Source organism: Gallinula chloropus, assembly GCF_964237585.1.
Source record: "Gallinula chloropus genome assembly, chromosome: 2".
NCBI lineage: Eukaryota > Metazoa > Chordata > Aves > Gruiformes > Rallidae > Gallinula > Gallinula chloropus.
The window spans coordinates 122,389,665-122,405,035 of NC_140086.1; the positions used below are offsets into that span (position 1 = coordinate 122,389,665).

At 42.0% G+C, this 15,371-nt stretch overlaps 1 protein-coding gene across 4 annotated transcripts in view; it reads right to left on the reverse strand.

Annotated features, from left to right (window-relative positions):
* The window catches only part of RARB (retinoic acid receptor beta), a gene marked incomplete at its 5' end in the record, with an annotated part of 192,737 nt that overhangs the window by 61,292 nt on the left and 116,074 nt on the right, over window positions 1–15,371 (reverse strand). For all 4 annotated transcript variants that reach the window (XM_084260403.1, XM_084260402.1, XM_084260401.1 and 1 more), the window contains one exon: window positions 5,932–6,080. In XM_084260403.1, coding sequence (XP_084116529.1) covers window positions 5,932–6,080 — 149 coding nt within the window. The remainder of the gene's footprint in view (window positions 1–5,931; window positions 6,081–15,371) is intronic.

The following is a 15,371-nucleotide window of genomic DNA, read 5'->3' on the forward strand; positions in this document are numbered from 1 at the left end:
GAATTACAGACCTAAATGTCAAGGTTTATATCAATGCCTATTTTCCATACTGCTTACAGTAGATGCAATTAAAAAAAAGTTGGAGTCAGGAAGGTGCCAAACAAACAGACCTATTTTCATAGCTGAAAAACTTTGAAAACATATTAAATGTGGCTATTCTTTTAATTTAATGTTTCCCACATCAGGGGTGATTTTATATAAAAACTCTGATGGAAGGAAAGCCACTCTTTTATGATTAAAGGCGGCCTGAGATCACGTGGTACTGAAGTAGATTTTTATCCACATTTTTGTCTGTTAGCATCAATAACAGGCAGAGAGGCACCTTGATCATTCAGACAAAACTGCTGGACCAGAAACCTACTCTCCTCTATGCTGCGCTGCCTTCTCTCCTGAAATTGCTGCAGGCATCTTTGCTCCCCACAGAACTCAAGCCAGGAATCTGGGCAGGATTGCCAGCAGAGGAATGCTGTCTTTTAAACGCCCAGAACAAGGAACAAGGCTTTCAGACACAGCTGAAGCTGCCAGAACACCAGCTTCTCCTCCTCACCCACACAATGATGGCATTGTGTGGGGAATCCAGCCCACTACACTCAGTCTCTGCTTCTGCAAACCGGGTTACAATGACGAGTCAAGTCAGGACCAAAGAGCTGAGCTCTCGGTGACAGCCAGCCCTATAACCACTTGTACCAGCTGGATAAATCCAAGTTGCTCATTTTGTATGGAATTTGTTTGCGTGCGATCTGGCAACACCCAGAGAGCAGGGAAAAAGGGGAGAAAAAAAAAAAAAAAAAAGACCTCAGAAATCTTTAACTGAGGTCATGGAACACACCAGTAGATTCCAAAACCCGCCCCTGAAATGCCACACAGTTTACAAAATGGAAAACTTGTAAATAAGCTGAATATTGTCAATGGTTTTTACACATAAGAAGATGGGCTGCTTCTGGAAATTTTCTTAGCAAATACAACTGCAGAGTGAAGAAGACCAGTCTTGTCTTAAGGTTTGAATACATACACAAAGCCATTGACAGGCTATGATGCACATTAGCGTTCTGCAGCCTAACGCCCGGAAACGAACACAAAGCCAACATCTCTTTCTTTTCAAACCTGTTTGAAACACCAAAGTAGTCCTGGCTGATGAGTTCAGCTGACCAAATGAAGGAAAAAATGCATGATATCAACTTTCTGAAAGCTCCTGAATTTCAAATTTGGAAGATAAGAAAATATTCTATGTCTATTATCACAACATTTTCAACATGAACATACTAATATTAGAAAACAAGATGGTTTAAAATTAGACAACTCTAAACTTTTGCTGCAGTTCGAAAGTATGTATTTTGCAATAGTCCATCCCATAAATGCCTTAAAACCCAGTATATCAAAACAAGCCACATGGGAGTACAGTACTGAAGACTCTGGTAATGACCAAGACAGAAGGATCACTTAAAAAAGGGGCACTCGGAATACCAAGAAAGAGACATTGTTTGGCAAAGGAGGTTAGGAGGTCATTCCCAGGTACCAGAAGAATAAGGTCCAAGGATGACAGCAAATGGGAGGAGAAAGAAGGAAAGGAGAAGGGACCAAGTGGAAATCTAAGCACCACATGAGAAAACCACAGCAAGGCTTCGACAATGAAGGGAGCTGGAGGAAAAAGGCCAATACAGTGCTGCAGATGAGAAATGATGTCACCATGGCGTAACAACCAAAGGCCTGCATGCCATGACGTTATGGCTGGTGACGCCACAAAGGCAGAGGATGGAAAGCTCTGTCTGAATGAACTCTGTGTGCAGGGTAGCAGTGAGTTGAGCAAAAGGGCACACCAGGGAAAGGCGGCAGGGGAGAAAGTCAGAGATAGGGAAATCATCCACGGGCAGGTGACATTTTAGGGAAGATAAAATTTTCAGTGCAGTGGTTCCCAAATCAAGCACCACGGTCATATCCACCATCCACAGCTCTTCAAGGGCTCGTGGCTGGAAGGGTCACATAAGGGTACGTAAGAACATACCCTTTACAAGCAGAGTATTGCCATGACCTTCCCCGATGGTCTACCATGAAACAGGTCAGTAGCTTATGCTTTTGAGACATAAAATCAAAGAACTGAACCTCAGGGCTCAGGGAAATGCATTGTGAAGTAGAAAAAAGCTATCTAAGAAAACACTGACTAAACAGTAAGCAAAGTAGGAGGAGAATCTAAAGAGCTCCGAAAGCTAGGGAAAAGAACACCTGCTGAATTAAAGGCAGTCATCAACCCAAAATCTGGAGGACAGAAAGCACTAGATGGGGACTGCTAATAGTCACCCTGATGGCAGCTTCACTGGAGCTCAAAGCAGAAAGGCAAGGGAGAAGGAAAACGAGAACTAGAAGAAAATCAAGGGAGAGTGAGCACAGAAAAACAAAAGGAACTGGGCCCTAATTAGATAAATATGAGCAGAGTTTTCCATTTGTGTTTCCCCTGGGAAGCAAGACTGCCAAGAGTTCGAAGGGAAAGGTAAATGAGTCAGAAAGGAAAAAAAGGAAAGACTTAAGAAAAGGAGCAAAGTGAGGTGTAATGCAAGAGTAAAAAGGAATGAATTTAAGGTTTAATATCTCAGAACAGACATTTACAATCAGGTGAAAAAAAGAAATGGTGGAAATAGGAGTTAGGAAAGGAAATGGCAACAAGGTCAGAAGAAAAGATGAAAAAAAAGAGAATACTCGATTCGGACGGTATGTTAGCCCAGCTTCCTATGGAATGAGCTTTGTGCAAGCCAGCTGTCAGTGAGGTTGCCTCTCCCCACCCCAAGAGCTTTTGAACATGCTGGTCAGCTTCAGTGAAATTCCAGATCTCAAAGGAAATAAAGTTCTTTGAAATTGCAAGGAGGTGTATGTTCAGGTAAAGGAGAAATAAATTTGTGCTTCCTAACTAGATAAAAGGCTTTAACATGAATTCTTCCTTATTATTGCTCCCTGATTCACCAGAGAGTCAGCACGAAACTCCAGCTCCACACTGAGCAGAGGCCTTGAGTGAAACATTGGCTGTCTAATAAACCCAGGTTAACCAACTGAAAGGCAAAAATCCCCAGGAGACAAGGCTTCCCCAGTGGCAGTACTCAATGCTCGGTACTTATTTAAACTTGCAAAGCAACAGGCTAAATTTCTGTATGAACGAGACCAGAGACAAAGAGAAGCATGAAGAACTGGTAGTGGGACCCAAGGGTGAAAGTAGATGAATACAGGCAGGAGCCTGGACAGTTACAAATAAGAAATACAAGGTGGCAGCTTTCTTATGGTACGGGACCAAGAGATAAATGTGTGAAAGCAAGTGTGCAGCAAAGATGAAGGAAAAGAAAAATAAACCAAACAGTGCAGACAGGCTCAAGAGAACAGGGGTAACATTCTTCAAAGAAAGAGTAGAAACTGGCAGTGTAGAGGTTTCTGACACTCTCACTGGTGTTGTGGTCACGTACTGCTCGCCACATCCAGCCTGACACTTCTGTTGACCTGAACGCTCAGATGACTTTCAACAGCATATGTAGTTCATGACTGACCACCAAAGGGATCACTGGTTGGCTCAGCAGTCTCATCATGTTCTTTGCCAGTTTCTGGCACTCACTAAGGAAGTAGAATCAATCAGTCGAAGAGATTAATAAAATCCTAGTCCAACCTGTTGAAGAGCTAGCGTCTACTAACCCAAATATTGCCAGTCTCAAGCAGTAAAGCTACTGCTTTGGAATCTTGTTATTTCTCATAGTCTGACAGCCTTTGTATGTAACTAATTAGTACGTAAGTGACTATGATTTTTTTGTTGTTGTTGGATAATGGCTAACACATTACAAGTTGCATTTCTTCATGAATTTTGACAAGCGTGGTCTTGCTTCAATTATTTATGAAAATACTTTGCAGTATGTCAGTAGAAGTCCTACAGTGCATTTTTACATATTTTTCAAAAATAATGAAGTCTTAGGGACATGTGGCCTTTGTGTGCTAGAGTCTGCAATTACATCTGTACTTAGAGGGAACACGGGCAAGCAAACGACACCGCCACTTGTGTGTTAGCGTCTGATTATGATGAGATTTCCTATTTAACAAAATCACCTAACAGACTGCTCTTAACAGACACTTATATTTCAACAGTTTCATGCATCTAAAAGAAAAAAATACAGACATGAAAGATGTGGAACTGTTGCAGAGGGTTCAGAGGAGGGCCACCAAGATGATTAGAGGGCTGGAGCACCTCCCCTACAAAGAGAGACTGGGGGAGCTGGGCTTGTTCAGCCTAGAGAAGAGAAGGATGCAGGGGGATCTAATTGCAGCCTTCCAGTACCTGAAGGGAACATACAAACAGGAGGGCAATCAACTTTTTAAAAGGGTAGACAACAGAAGGACAAGGGGGGATGAATTGAAGCTAAAAGAGGGAAAGTTTAGATTAGATATTAGGGGGAAGGAAGTTTTTTTTACAGAGAGTGGTGAAAGGCTGGAACAGGCTGCCCAAAGAGGTGGCAGATGCCCCATCCCTGGAGGTGTTCAAGGCCAGGTTGGATGGGGCCCTGGGCAACCTTGTGTAGATCCAGGACTGGAAGTTGTGGCCCTGCATGTGGCAGGGGGTAGGAACTGTATGATCCTTGGGGTCCCTTCCAACCCACACCATTCTATGATTCTATAATGATATCCGAGAAAAGCCACAAGACCATAAAGAGATTTGAATACTGAGCCGAGCTTAAATAGTTACTTTTAATACTTCAATATCTACAGTTATAAAATAGGGGCAAAAGCAGACTCTCATCCTGTATTTCACTGCCTAATGATGCAAACTCAGGACTAAGGTATTTTACATCACCACAAAAGCCCAGTAGCATGGAAGAAGTTGCAGGTTCAAAAGATAACGTAAAAATGCCTAATCATACAGCATCTGAAAAACATTTGAATGTTTCACACAAATAAATCAGCAAAATATCTCTTATTACTTTATTCTTGTAAGTTTATTTATGCAGATGTAGCACCTGTCACGCTTTCATCACACATTAGGATCTTCACTGTACTAAGCACATGACTTTTAATTTGAGCGATTAAAATCGTAGGTCTTTCACTTAACCACTAACCAAAAGGAACCTAATGGTTCCTAACATTAGGTTAGGGTACCTAATGAACAAAGTTAACTGTGAAAGCATCTGTCCTACGATTTCTTTTCTTTAGCATTTCTCACACTACCTTCTTTTTTGCACGTGTACTATCCACTGTGTGTACACCTCTTAACGACTGCCACACACATGTGGTTTCACTCACATTACTTCTCTGATGTGCATCCAGTCTCTAGACACCCTCTGCTGCAGAATGGCATATCGTATTGCCACATCGTATGGACAGTCAATCCATGCTCTGACAACCACAGCACTGGAAAGCAGCTCACAGATGTGCCAACACTGTAGTCTGACAGATTGAATTTTGCAAGTATCAACCTGCTAATCCTCAAATTCCCAATTTGATTTGAGATTAGTTAGATAGTTGGGGACTATGCCAAAAATTTCCAGACGATGAGATCCTTTTCCTTAATTCCACCCCCCGGAATCACAGAGGTAGCAGCACACAGAAAAAGCCACTGTGAGAGCAGCCAATGACCATGTGAGTATTCAGGGTATGCGACCTACAGATGGACAGTGAAGAGTCTCAAAGTATTTTCACTTTTTCCTTTGATTATCTCTGCATCTACAATCACATTCTCATGTTAGTCAATACTTACGAAGTCCCTGAAAGTCATACTTTGGCAACAGTTCTGAAGAGAAATAATTCCAGAAAACATGGTCATTTACTTGGCCTTACTCATGAGCCATAATTAATTCAGACAAGAAAGGCACATGCGTCTTTGGAGACAATTAAGTCACACCAAACTTCACTGTTTTGCCCCTCTCTAAAATGCAACACGGTCCTATGAAAAGGAAGGGAGATGATGGCACTCACCTTACACCCCTCGCAAGCGCTGACACCATAGTGGTATCCAGATGACTTGTCCTGACAGACGAAACAGGGCTTGTAAACTCGAGGGGGTGGAAGTGGTGAAGGAGGGCTCGGAACAAGTTCCTCAGAACTGGTGCTCTGAGTTTCAACTGCTACAAAAGAAAAAAGAAATATAGCTGAATGACTCACAATTGAATTTTAAATAATTGATTGTTTACTGTATTATATCAAACTGGCCCTCATCTATCTTTGTACAGTAAATGTTTGTTTGTCTTTCCTAGCAAAATGTAAGGGCAACTAAAGTAAACCCAATAGTGACAGGACTACATGCTAGTTATTTGTAAATACTCAATCAGCTTTTCATGACCCAGCAACTCAACATCACAAAAGCTTCAGCCCACTTCAGACACAGGGCTTGAATCTCTTACCAGGCTCCAAAAACAGCTATCAGCCCTCAACAGGAAACTGCTTGTGGTATGTACACTTCCAGTTGGTACCTAATTTGGTGAGAGCTCCAGTAACTCTTACCTTATTCTACAAAAGGTAACACTTCCAAAGTAAAATTCTACCACAGCAGGATAGCAGCATGCATCAGGACATATGTAAAGAGACAAAATTACCCAAACAAGTTTTGGGTTTGGGTTTTTTTAAAAATCTGTACAACTTGCACAACGCAGCACTACTTCCTTTCCTACCTTAGGATTCATAATGTTAGGAAACCTCTCCGAGAAAAAAAAGCTACTTCCAGATTACAACCCCACATCCCTTTATTGCCTTAATATTTCTGGATGGTCATTTGTTTTGAACCTGCTGAAAAGGCAGTTATCCCTTTCAGGGAAAGGACATGAAAGCTCTACGACTCGAGATAAGACATGCGAACTACATCTTCCCCAAACATCTGCATTAGTTTCCTTTGATGCGCTGTCATCGTTCCTCACGTTTATGGTAGATGTGCCATACATTTTCATGTTTCACCTACCCGTTCTGCTGCTTCTCCAATAAATCCCTCTAACTTTTCAACAGATGCACGGAAATGACAGGCTCTGTGAACTCAGATCTATCCAGAAATATTAGGCACTATCAGCAGAGCTAAATCTCAAGAGTACTAACAGCAGGCCCTAAAGAATATTACTCAATGGAAAAATCTTAGAGAAGATTTACCGTACACGATATTTTTCAGATTACAAGGATGATACATTTGTATTAAACTCATGATTCATTGTCAGCTCGTGTTCTGCAGAATCCACAGAGGGCATCACAGAGCACAACTCAACTCCTGATTATTTGCGAGGGAAGGGCCCCTCTCTGCCATTTTTACTTGGGTTAGGCTACCATCAGCTTCAAGGACAGACATTTATTGAGAAGAAAATAAGTGCCAGAGTGAAGTGTTAAAGGCTCTGATTCCTGAGTAAGTCTCTCTCTCCAACAGGAACAATTTATTTATGTATCATACAGTAATGAGGCCGTGAAAAAACAGAAAAGGAAAGTAACATGTGGCCCCATAAATTGTGATGTTAAAGCAATGTCCAGAACTATACTTATCTTTTTCAGCATTAAATACACCAAACCTTGGCAAACAGAAAGTCTACAGGTTCCTGCTGCAACAAGTGAACTTTAATGAAGATTTTTCTTAATGAAGAGAGAGATGAGAATGATAATTTCTTTTCAACAGTAATTTTTGGTATTTAAGAGGGACAGAGTGTGCTCTGTTATTGATCTCTGCACAGTCATCCTGCCTGAATCAATAATCTATTAGTACTTTTAAATTAAAGCTAGATTCATCAAATGCCCTTGAGAGGCCTCAAACATTCTGCGCCTTATTTCATGCTCATACATGAATTATGGTGGCTTCCAATCAGTCTGCACAATGACAAAATTTTAGCTTTAAAACTCTAATACCAGCAGACAATGTGTTTCATATTAGCTCATTCAACTCTCCTAGTCCATCTAAAAGGCAGTTTTTAGGCTCCCCACGGGAAAACAAGGTTGTGTCATTCAATAAAATAACTGCACTCCTGCAATCCTTCTGTGATTTCAGTTTGGGAAAAGCAGTCTTTGAGGAATAATACTGACACACTTCTGCTTTTTGATGATTTCATCCTAAACAAGCACTAGCATCCAATAGTAGTATTCAAACCGTGAACCATATGTACAACAGAGGTCTGTCAGGCACCAGCCAAGCACCAGGAACTCGCGATACCCAGAAGAGATTAAGCAACCAGCTCAGTTCATAAATACACATCATAGCAACTCAAGAGCTAAAGATGCCGCCAGAGAATTTTTTTCTGGACAATTTGAAAAGGTATATAAGAAGGCAATCATAGAATATCATGAGCTGGAAGGGACCCATAAGGATCATCAAGTCCAATTCCTAGGCAAGAACCAATGTAAACCCGAAGACCCTCCCTAAGACACCCTTATACAGATGCACCACTAAAAGGGCTTAATCTATTTAACATAATACTTGAGTCAGCTGAACAATGGTCCAGAGTTTGATTTTTGTAAGAAAACCCAGGTTGGGAGCATTCACTTTTGATCACAGACAAGATGTACAGCATTCTGGACTTGTGACTTACTATTCTCCTTGGATTTAGCCTTTTAAACTCTTTATTTGAAAATGTATGTACTGCCCAGATGGAAGAGCAGAAATCCAGTGTGCACTTCTGTAGCAATTCATGCTCAGCAAGTATAAAGAGTTACACTTTACACTGGTGGTTACATGACAGCAGAACCCACTGCCTTCAATGCATGCCTGCACATACAAGGTGGAAAAAAGAAGGGATGGAAGGTGGACAGCTGGCATTTCCAGAAGAGGCGATTTTTAAAGCAGTCTTAAAATTTTAGGAAGAATTCCAAGAGGGATGTCAAAAAAAACCCCAAAAAACAAAAATCCCCCTTCTTTCCATGCCCTGCTGTCTTGTCCTTCAGGATGTGACACTTCAGAGTCCCTACTCACCTGAGAAAACAGAGCCTCTGTGGTCACCCAACACCTGAATGTCTCTTAAAGCACACAGGGACTCTCAAACAATCGGTCACTTCACAATTCCTAAGATGTCTGAAATATTTCTAAAGGTTAGATAAAGCAGCAGATAAGATCTTTAAAAGCACAGTGTGCTTTGTGAGAGTTAATTTACTGCCAGCTAAACCACGCTGACAGACAAATCGGGAGGTATTTTACACCGGGACCAACTAGAAGCAGGGGCGCGCTGCGAAACGCCTGGCGTTTTGCAAGGAACGGGGGTTATTAAGCTCGCACGTTAATGCACACTTTGGACAGTTGAGTCTTAACCGAATAAGAAGTTGTAAAGCAAATGGCATTTCCTGGATAGCCTCAAGGGAATTTTCAATACTGAGCTCAGGGTCCCTGGTGGGAAGCAGCAATTTCAGCTAATTAGGGTGAATAGCAAAGTGTTGCATTTGGTCAAAACATTCTGTTAACCCTCATTTTTGTTGGCACCAACAAGAGTCTGGATTTTTTTGCCTCTTTTTCTTCTCCTTCTCTTTTTTTTTTTTTGTGAATTCGCTGCAGGAGCGCAAGGCACACAGCTCACATACATTAGGCAGAAAGTCAAAGGAAACGCCAAAGTTCAACTAAAGTACAAGTAATTAGAACCAGATTCTCTGCTGCTTGTATGTGTGCATTTGATTGTAGAAGTTATTTATAAGCCTCCAAACATTTGAAAAAAATAACTATATACTGTAGATCATTTAATTTTTATGTCTCGTCTGGAAAAAAAGTCTGCTTTTAATCATCTTCCAGGAAAGAGCCAGGAACTGGGAAAGTGGGTCTCAATTGTTTCAATACAAATTTCTCTCTTTCATGTGCCACATAAAACTATACTATAAAATTAAATCCAAAATATCATTGACTCGCCCCCCACCCCCCACCTCCAATTTCTCTTTAATAAAAAACTTCTTTGAATTTGTCATGCTTAAATAGTTTGCATTGTTGGTGTGGTTGGGGTTTTTTTTTTGTTTAAGCCGTTGTTTGGAAGACAGACAAGGGGAGAAGGGAAAAAAAAGAAAAGAAAAAAAAAAAGAAAAGAGTGAGAGAGAAAGAAAACATTATCATGGAGACTTGCCAGCCTTGACTTAGTAACCTGGCCATGACCCTCCAGCGAGTGTGTGTTTGACCCGGTCACACATGACTCTGGCTGCGTACTGTTGCTGGGTTATAAGTCCCAGATATTTTTACCATATATACAACAGGTGGGGATCACAGACAACAGAAAGAGGAAAACAAAGTCTTCCCTTGTGTGAAGACTCCCATTTCCCCCCACCCTCACCCCACCCCTTGCAAAGAAAACAACACAGAGCAAAGAAGCCATGCCACTACTTCAACTACCAGCACTGGCTGTGCTGGATTCCCTGCTTTACCCGACCTGGGGCTGGCAGCGTGGAGGTGGAGCGGGCTGAGGGCAGGGGGACAGGAGAGAAGGTGCAGGAGAAACCTAAATTGGTGCGAACGCTCATCGGCGCAGAACGAGTTACCAAGCTGTATCATCGGAACCGCAATCAAAAGCCCTTCCTCACGGGGCTGGGTAAGCATCGAGGGCTGGGAAGGAATGCTTGTCAGTGCGACCAAACACAGCCTACCTGGATTAAAGCACAGGCTGCCACGCTAACTCCATACTGAGATACTATCATCAGGGTTTTCAGAAGTACTAAAGAATGTATGTTTTCCACATTTGAGGGTTTCTTTTTGATTATTTGCGTCTTGCTAGCTGCACACATCTGCCTTAAAGCTAAGTTGTTAAACCTAAGTTACTCCATTTTGACTCCTGATTACAATTTTTCCACCATTAATTTTAATCAAGTCATAGTTCATGTCTACAAGACAAGTCTTAAAACAAAAAATAAAAATTATTTAGGCTGAAAGCCAAAAGGCCCTCAAGTATTCAGGTTTGATTTTAGTCTGAAAAGGGGCATTCCGCTTTCAACAGGGACATCAGAAGATGAAACTTTATGACCTGGTTTCTGCTTGAGGGTACCAAATCCAAACCGATGCTTTTCTACTATTTTAAAAGCTAAAAGAACATCCCAGAGGTTTTCACTACGTGCTGCTCAGAATTCCCACACTAGGATTAAAGTAACAAAACTAGCAAGAAGTAGAGGTTACAGAGCTCAGAAGCTGAATCTGCAAGGTCTTACTAATGGACAAACAGCACACAAGGTCACCAAGAAGGTGGCTCCGACCAGGTCATGCTAAGAGCCATGCCTAGGGCACAGGCTGCTGCTGCCAAGAGCTATCTCAGACAAGGTGTGATCCCCGATAGGCGCAGCTGAATTGGCAGAAGTCTCTATAGCCAAAGTGCTTTTGCTGCTATGACTCTTGTCAGTGAAAGAGCGATAGGGACAGCTGGCTTCTGTCCCGTCACATCTGGGAGAAGAAGGGGCCGTGCTGAACACCGCCCCTCCGCCTTGCGAGCACGAGCAGCACTGAAGCATACCCTCTGCTCCTGTGTCCTTACCCTAATGAAGTTCCAAGTACTAATTTGGCCATTGCCCCACTGCAGGCAGACATACCATCAGGACAGGACTTTCTTCCCCCACCCTTCTGCAACTTGCATGTTTAGACAGTACGTTATTTTTGGGCAGGGTCTCAAAATATGGTGTACAGTAACCGGCACTGCAGGACCTCAGAGCGCTACTCCAAGGCAAATAACAGTAATGACCGTGATCCTGCCAAGTCAAAAGGTGTTTGAAAGAATGAACCTTGAAAGGCCCCCGTAACCTTGAGGGGAGCCATTCCTTACAAAGCATGTCCTCGAAGTGCTTTTACGTTAACCATTTTAGCATTTCAGTGTTAAAATACAGACAAACTTCAGAGGATGAGTTAAAAACAAAGGCTTCTTCATATTCACCAAACGCCTTTTCTGTGCACATACCAAGTTGCATTTGCTGTCTGGGATGGCAAAAAAGAAGCATTTACACTTGTCTGTAGCATCTCCCCCAGTTTGGAATTGGGAGCGAGCAAGCTGCATCATATTCCTTCATGGCCCTCATCAACAAAATTGCCAAGTTTCAATTGCCAATCTGTAATGTCAACCCGCCGGCTCATGTAACCAAAGTCAGCGGATACCAATCTTGGCCATATGATAGAAGGACAGCCCTCTGAAACCTTCATTCCTGTCAGGTGATTAGGGCCAGGAAATAAAGTTCAGCATCCCACTACCAGCATAACATAGCTACCCAGATTTGTTTGCAAGAATCAGAAGACAACCGCATCTATCTTCTGGTTATCCTTCTGTTCCAGTCCCATGATAGTTTCTGTTCCTTAGCAGCTAACTTCTTCATCTGTAGCACAGATTTTATTATTCCCACAAATATTCTCTATCAGTTGCCAAGCAAAGGGTGGAGATATTTTTGTAACACTTTTCTGTTATGCCACAATCTGGACTCTTGATTAATCCATTTGGTTAAGGATACAAATTCAGTTACCTACCATTTATATGAAGGCACTCCAGGGTCTCCACCTGGCAGCGCACCCTCCCAAGTGACATTCCTGCACAGATCACAGACACCCTGAGTGACTCTCCCCAGGCCCCCCCAACGCAGCACGGCCAGCTGTGCTTCTGGTCCTGCCATATTTAGCACCATGAAAGATCCTACTCCCTCTCCTACCTATCCGATCTACCAGCATGGTCCCTGCTGCTCCAGTATGTGACTATCCCATGAGCATTCACCTCTGCAGCATCAAAGTGAGATAAGGGAAGAACTATTCTTACTTAGGAGATGGGAAACAGAAGCACCAACAGCCAAAGAGATTAATTTGCTTGGGTCTTACATTCCTAGTAAAACACAAGCAATGCCCAACTGGGATCTTCCAACATCAACTGAGAACCTCACTGCAGCTCTGACAGTGACTTCAAGATGTAGCCTTGCACATCTTGCCCCAGGTTACACATGGGATACATGATAGAGCAGAGAACTCAGTTGAGTCTGTGCTCAGACCCTCTAATGTGTGGGCTCTGAAGCACCCCCAAGTCTGCGTGTGCACCCTGCTCATTTTCCCACTGCAAGGCCGGACAGGGCTGGGTGCCTTCTGCTCCCGAGATCCACGATGGGCCCTGCCAGGGAAGATCTCTCAAGAGAGATGATGACATCTCAAAAAAAAAAAAGAAAAAAAATTATTGTCTTCAGTTTCTGATCTCTGCAGCCAGATAAGAACGAGCTTTCTATAAGACTACCCCACCACGTATACAATTACACAGGAAAGTCCCATCAGACCACAGGACATGCCCTGAGAGAAGCTCCGAATCCTCTCCTGAAGGTAACTCAGCAGCACCCATGCATGTGGTTGCCATGTCCCACAGGCATAAGCAACACCAAAAACTGTCACAAAACCCTCTACTCTTGACTGTACTGTCCAAGCCAACACCAGCCTCACATCCTGCTGGGACATAAGCCTGAAGCTACCAGGCTAAGATACCGAGCACAAGTGACCTAGAAACCAACAGTACACCCCAAGCATGTAACCTGAATGCAAACACCCTGAACCCTTATTCTGAAGCTGCTGCATTATTTTGTTGTGTCGCAGAGTTATCCTAGAGGGAAACCACTACTGCAACCGCCTCCGCTGCTTCTCCCAGTAAAGTCAGGAGTTGCGGTAACTACGTATTCTACAGACATTTACTACAGCGAGCAGTAGAGGACAGCGAGCAGGCCGCAGCCGCTTTACAAAGCACATTCAGATTCTGCAGGTTTGCTCAGGAGGATGTTTTCAAACAGGGGTGACGTTTTCCCCGGTTTGCAATGCCTGCTTCTCAAGCACCAGCTCCACTAAACCCAGGGAAAGTATATATAACCTACTCAGGAGATCTGTGTGGATATCACCTTTGCAAAGAAAATGACACCCTTTTCCATTCCAGGCCATTCCTTTTCCTTTCTTTTTTCTTTCCCCCAGTTGTATCAGCAACACAGTTCTACATTTGGGTTTATGTATCCGTGTAGCCAAAGAGACGCATTTACACCTGAGCAAACGTGGAAGGCAGCAAGCCTGTCAGGATTAATTCTATCAGGGACAAGAACTGCATCTGGTTATACCTGTGTTACTCTCAGGACAGCGAGACTTAATGACGTGCTAGTAACTGAGAACAGGAGCGTCTTTCGCTAAATAAATGGCCAGGCAGAAACCGTGAGGGAGCCAGGGTGAAAGTAAGTGTACAGACAGGATGGCCAGAGGGTTTGGCAGGCACGGCGGAGTTTACAGGGCAGCAGCTCATCAGTTTGTATTAGGAGCCTACCTTCGAAATGAAAAAGAAAACATGTTAAATGAAAAAAAATAAATCGTACGGAAAACTGAAGAAAAACATCCGAAAGATGCTAGCTCTGGAGTTTTTTCAGGTCGGTGATTTTTCTGCCTGGCCACTACCGTGAAAATTTGCACATCTCCAGTGAAAATTCTGCATTAATGCAAAACTGAAATATAGGATCTTCTTTAAAATATATACATATATATATATATATATATATAAAGAAGATTTTTTATATATATATAAAGAAGATATTATATATATATTAAAAGAAAATATTCTTTATTTATATATATATATATATATAAACTGTGTTATCATTTGCATGAAGCTAGATTTTCCTTTGAAAATGCACTTTTCTTACAATTTTGACTGTTTGCTTTACCAGTGAATTCCCAAGGTGAGTTCCTCATCTAGAGTAGAGTGGTACAGGCAAAGAAGCAACACAGATTTGGAGGGGAAGAACTCTGGCCTTTATGAGAACTTCTGTCATTTATGAAAATGGAGCCTGTTTCTAGGCCCTATAGGTACAACTGTGGTGTCACCAATCCAGCATATTTTTCTCTGCAAGATCAAAACTAAGAAAAAGAGGCACATTGCGAGGGACAAAACACTTAAAAAATAAAAAGGCTCTGATTCTTTTTCAGATCTGTTTTACAGCATTGTCACCCCACTGATTCCAAGAAAGACTCTTGACTTGTAAACACAAAATGGGAGAAAAATCAGATGCAGTATCTTCAAAAATAAATAAAAACCACAAGGGAAACAAAATCATTACTATCATCTCTACACGCACCCAGATATTTTACAAAGTCGTAAAGTCTCTATTTATAGGTATTAAATGTTTTACAGTGTTTTAAGGCCTTTTATCTTTAACTCTTTCCAAGCATCCAAACAGAGTAATTCAGAGTAATATACTACAGGAATGATTTTGTTCTTCAAAACTCGCCTCCTATCCAAGTTGGTATTAGTTTTCAGTATTACTATGTCTGCCAAATATTGTTTTTTGTATTTTCTATATATTCACCATGATCTTGGGACACCATTCATCATGTGTTGGGTTTTGGAATTTTTTTGCTGTGGCTTGAATCCAGCAAGAAAATGAGTGTTTTAATATCTTTAATCATGTAATAGTATTCCACAGTTGCTCTTTGCCACATGGACAAAATAAAACTGTTGTGCTGTATT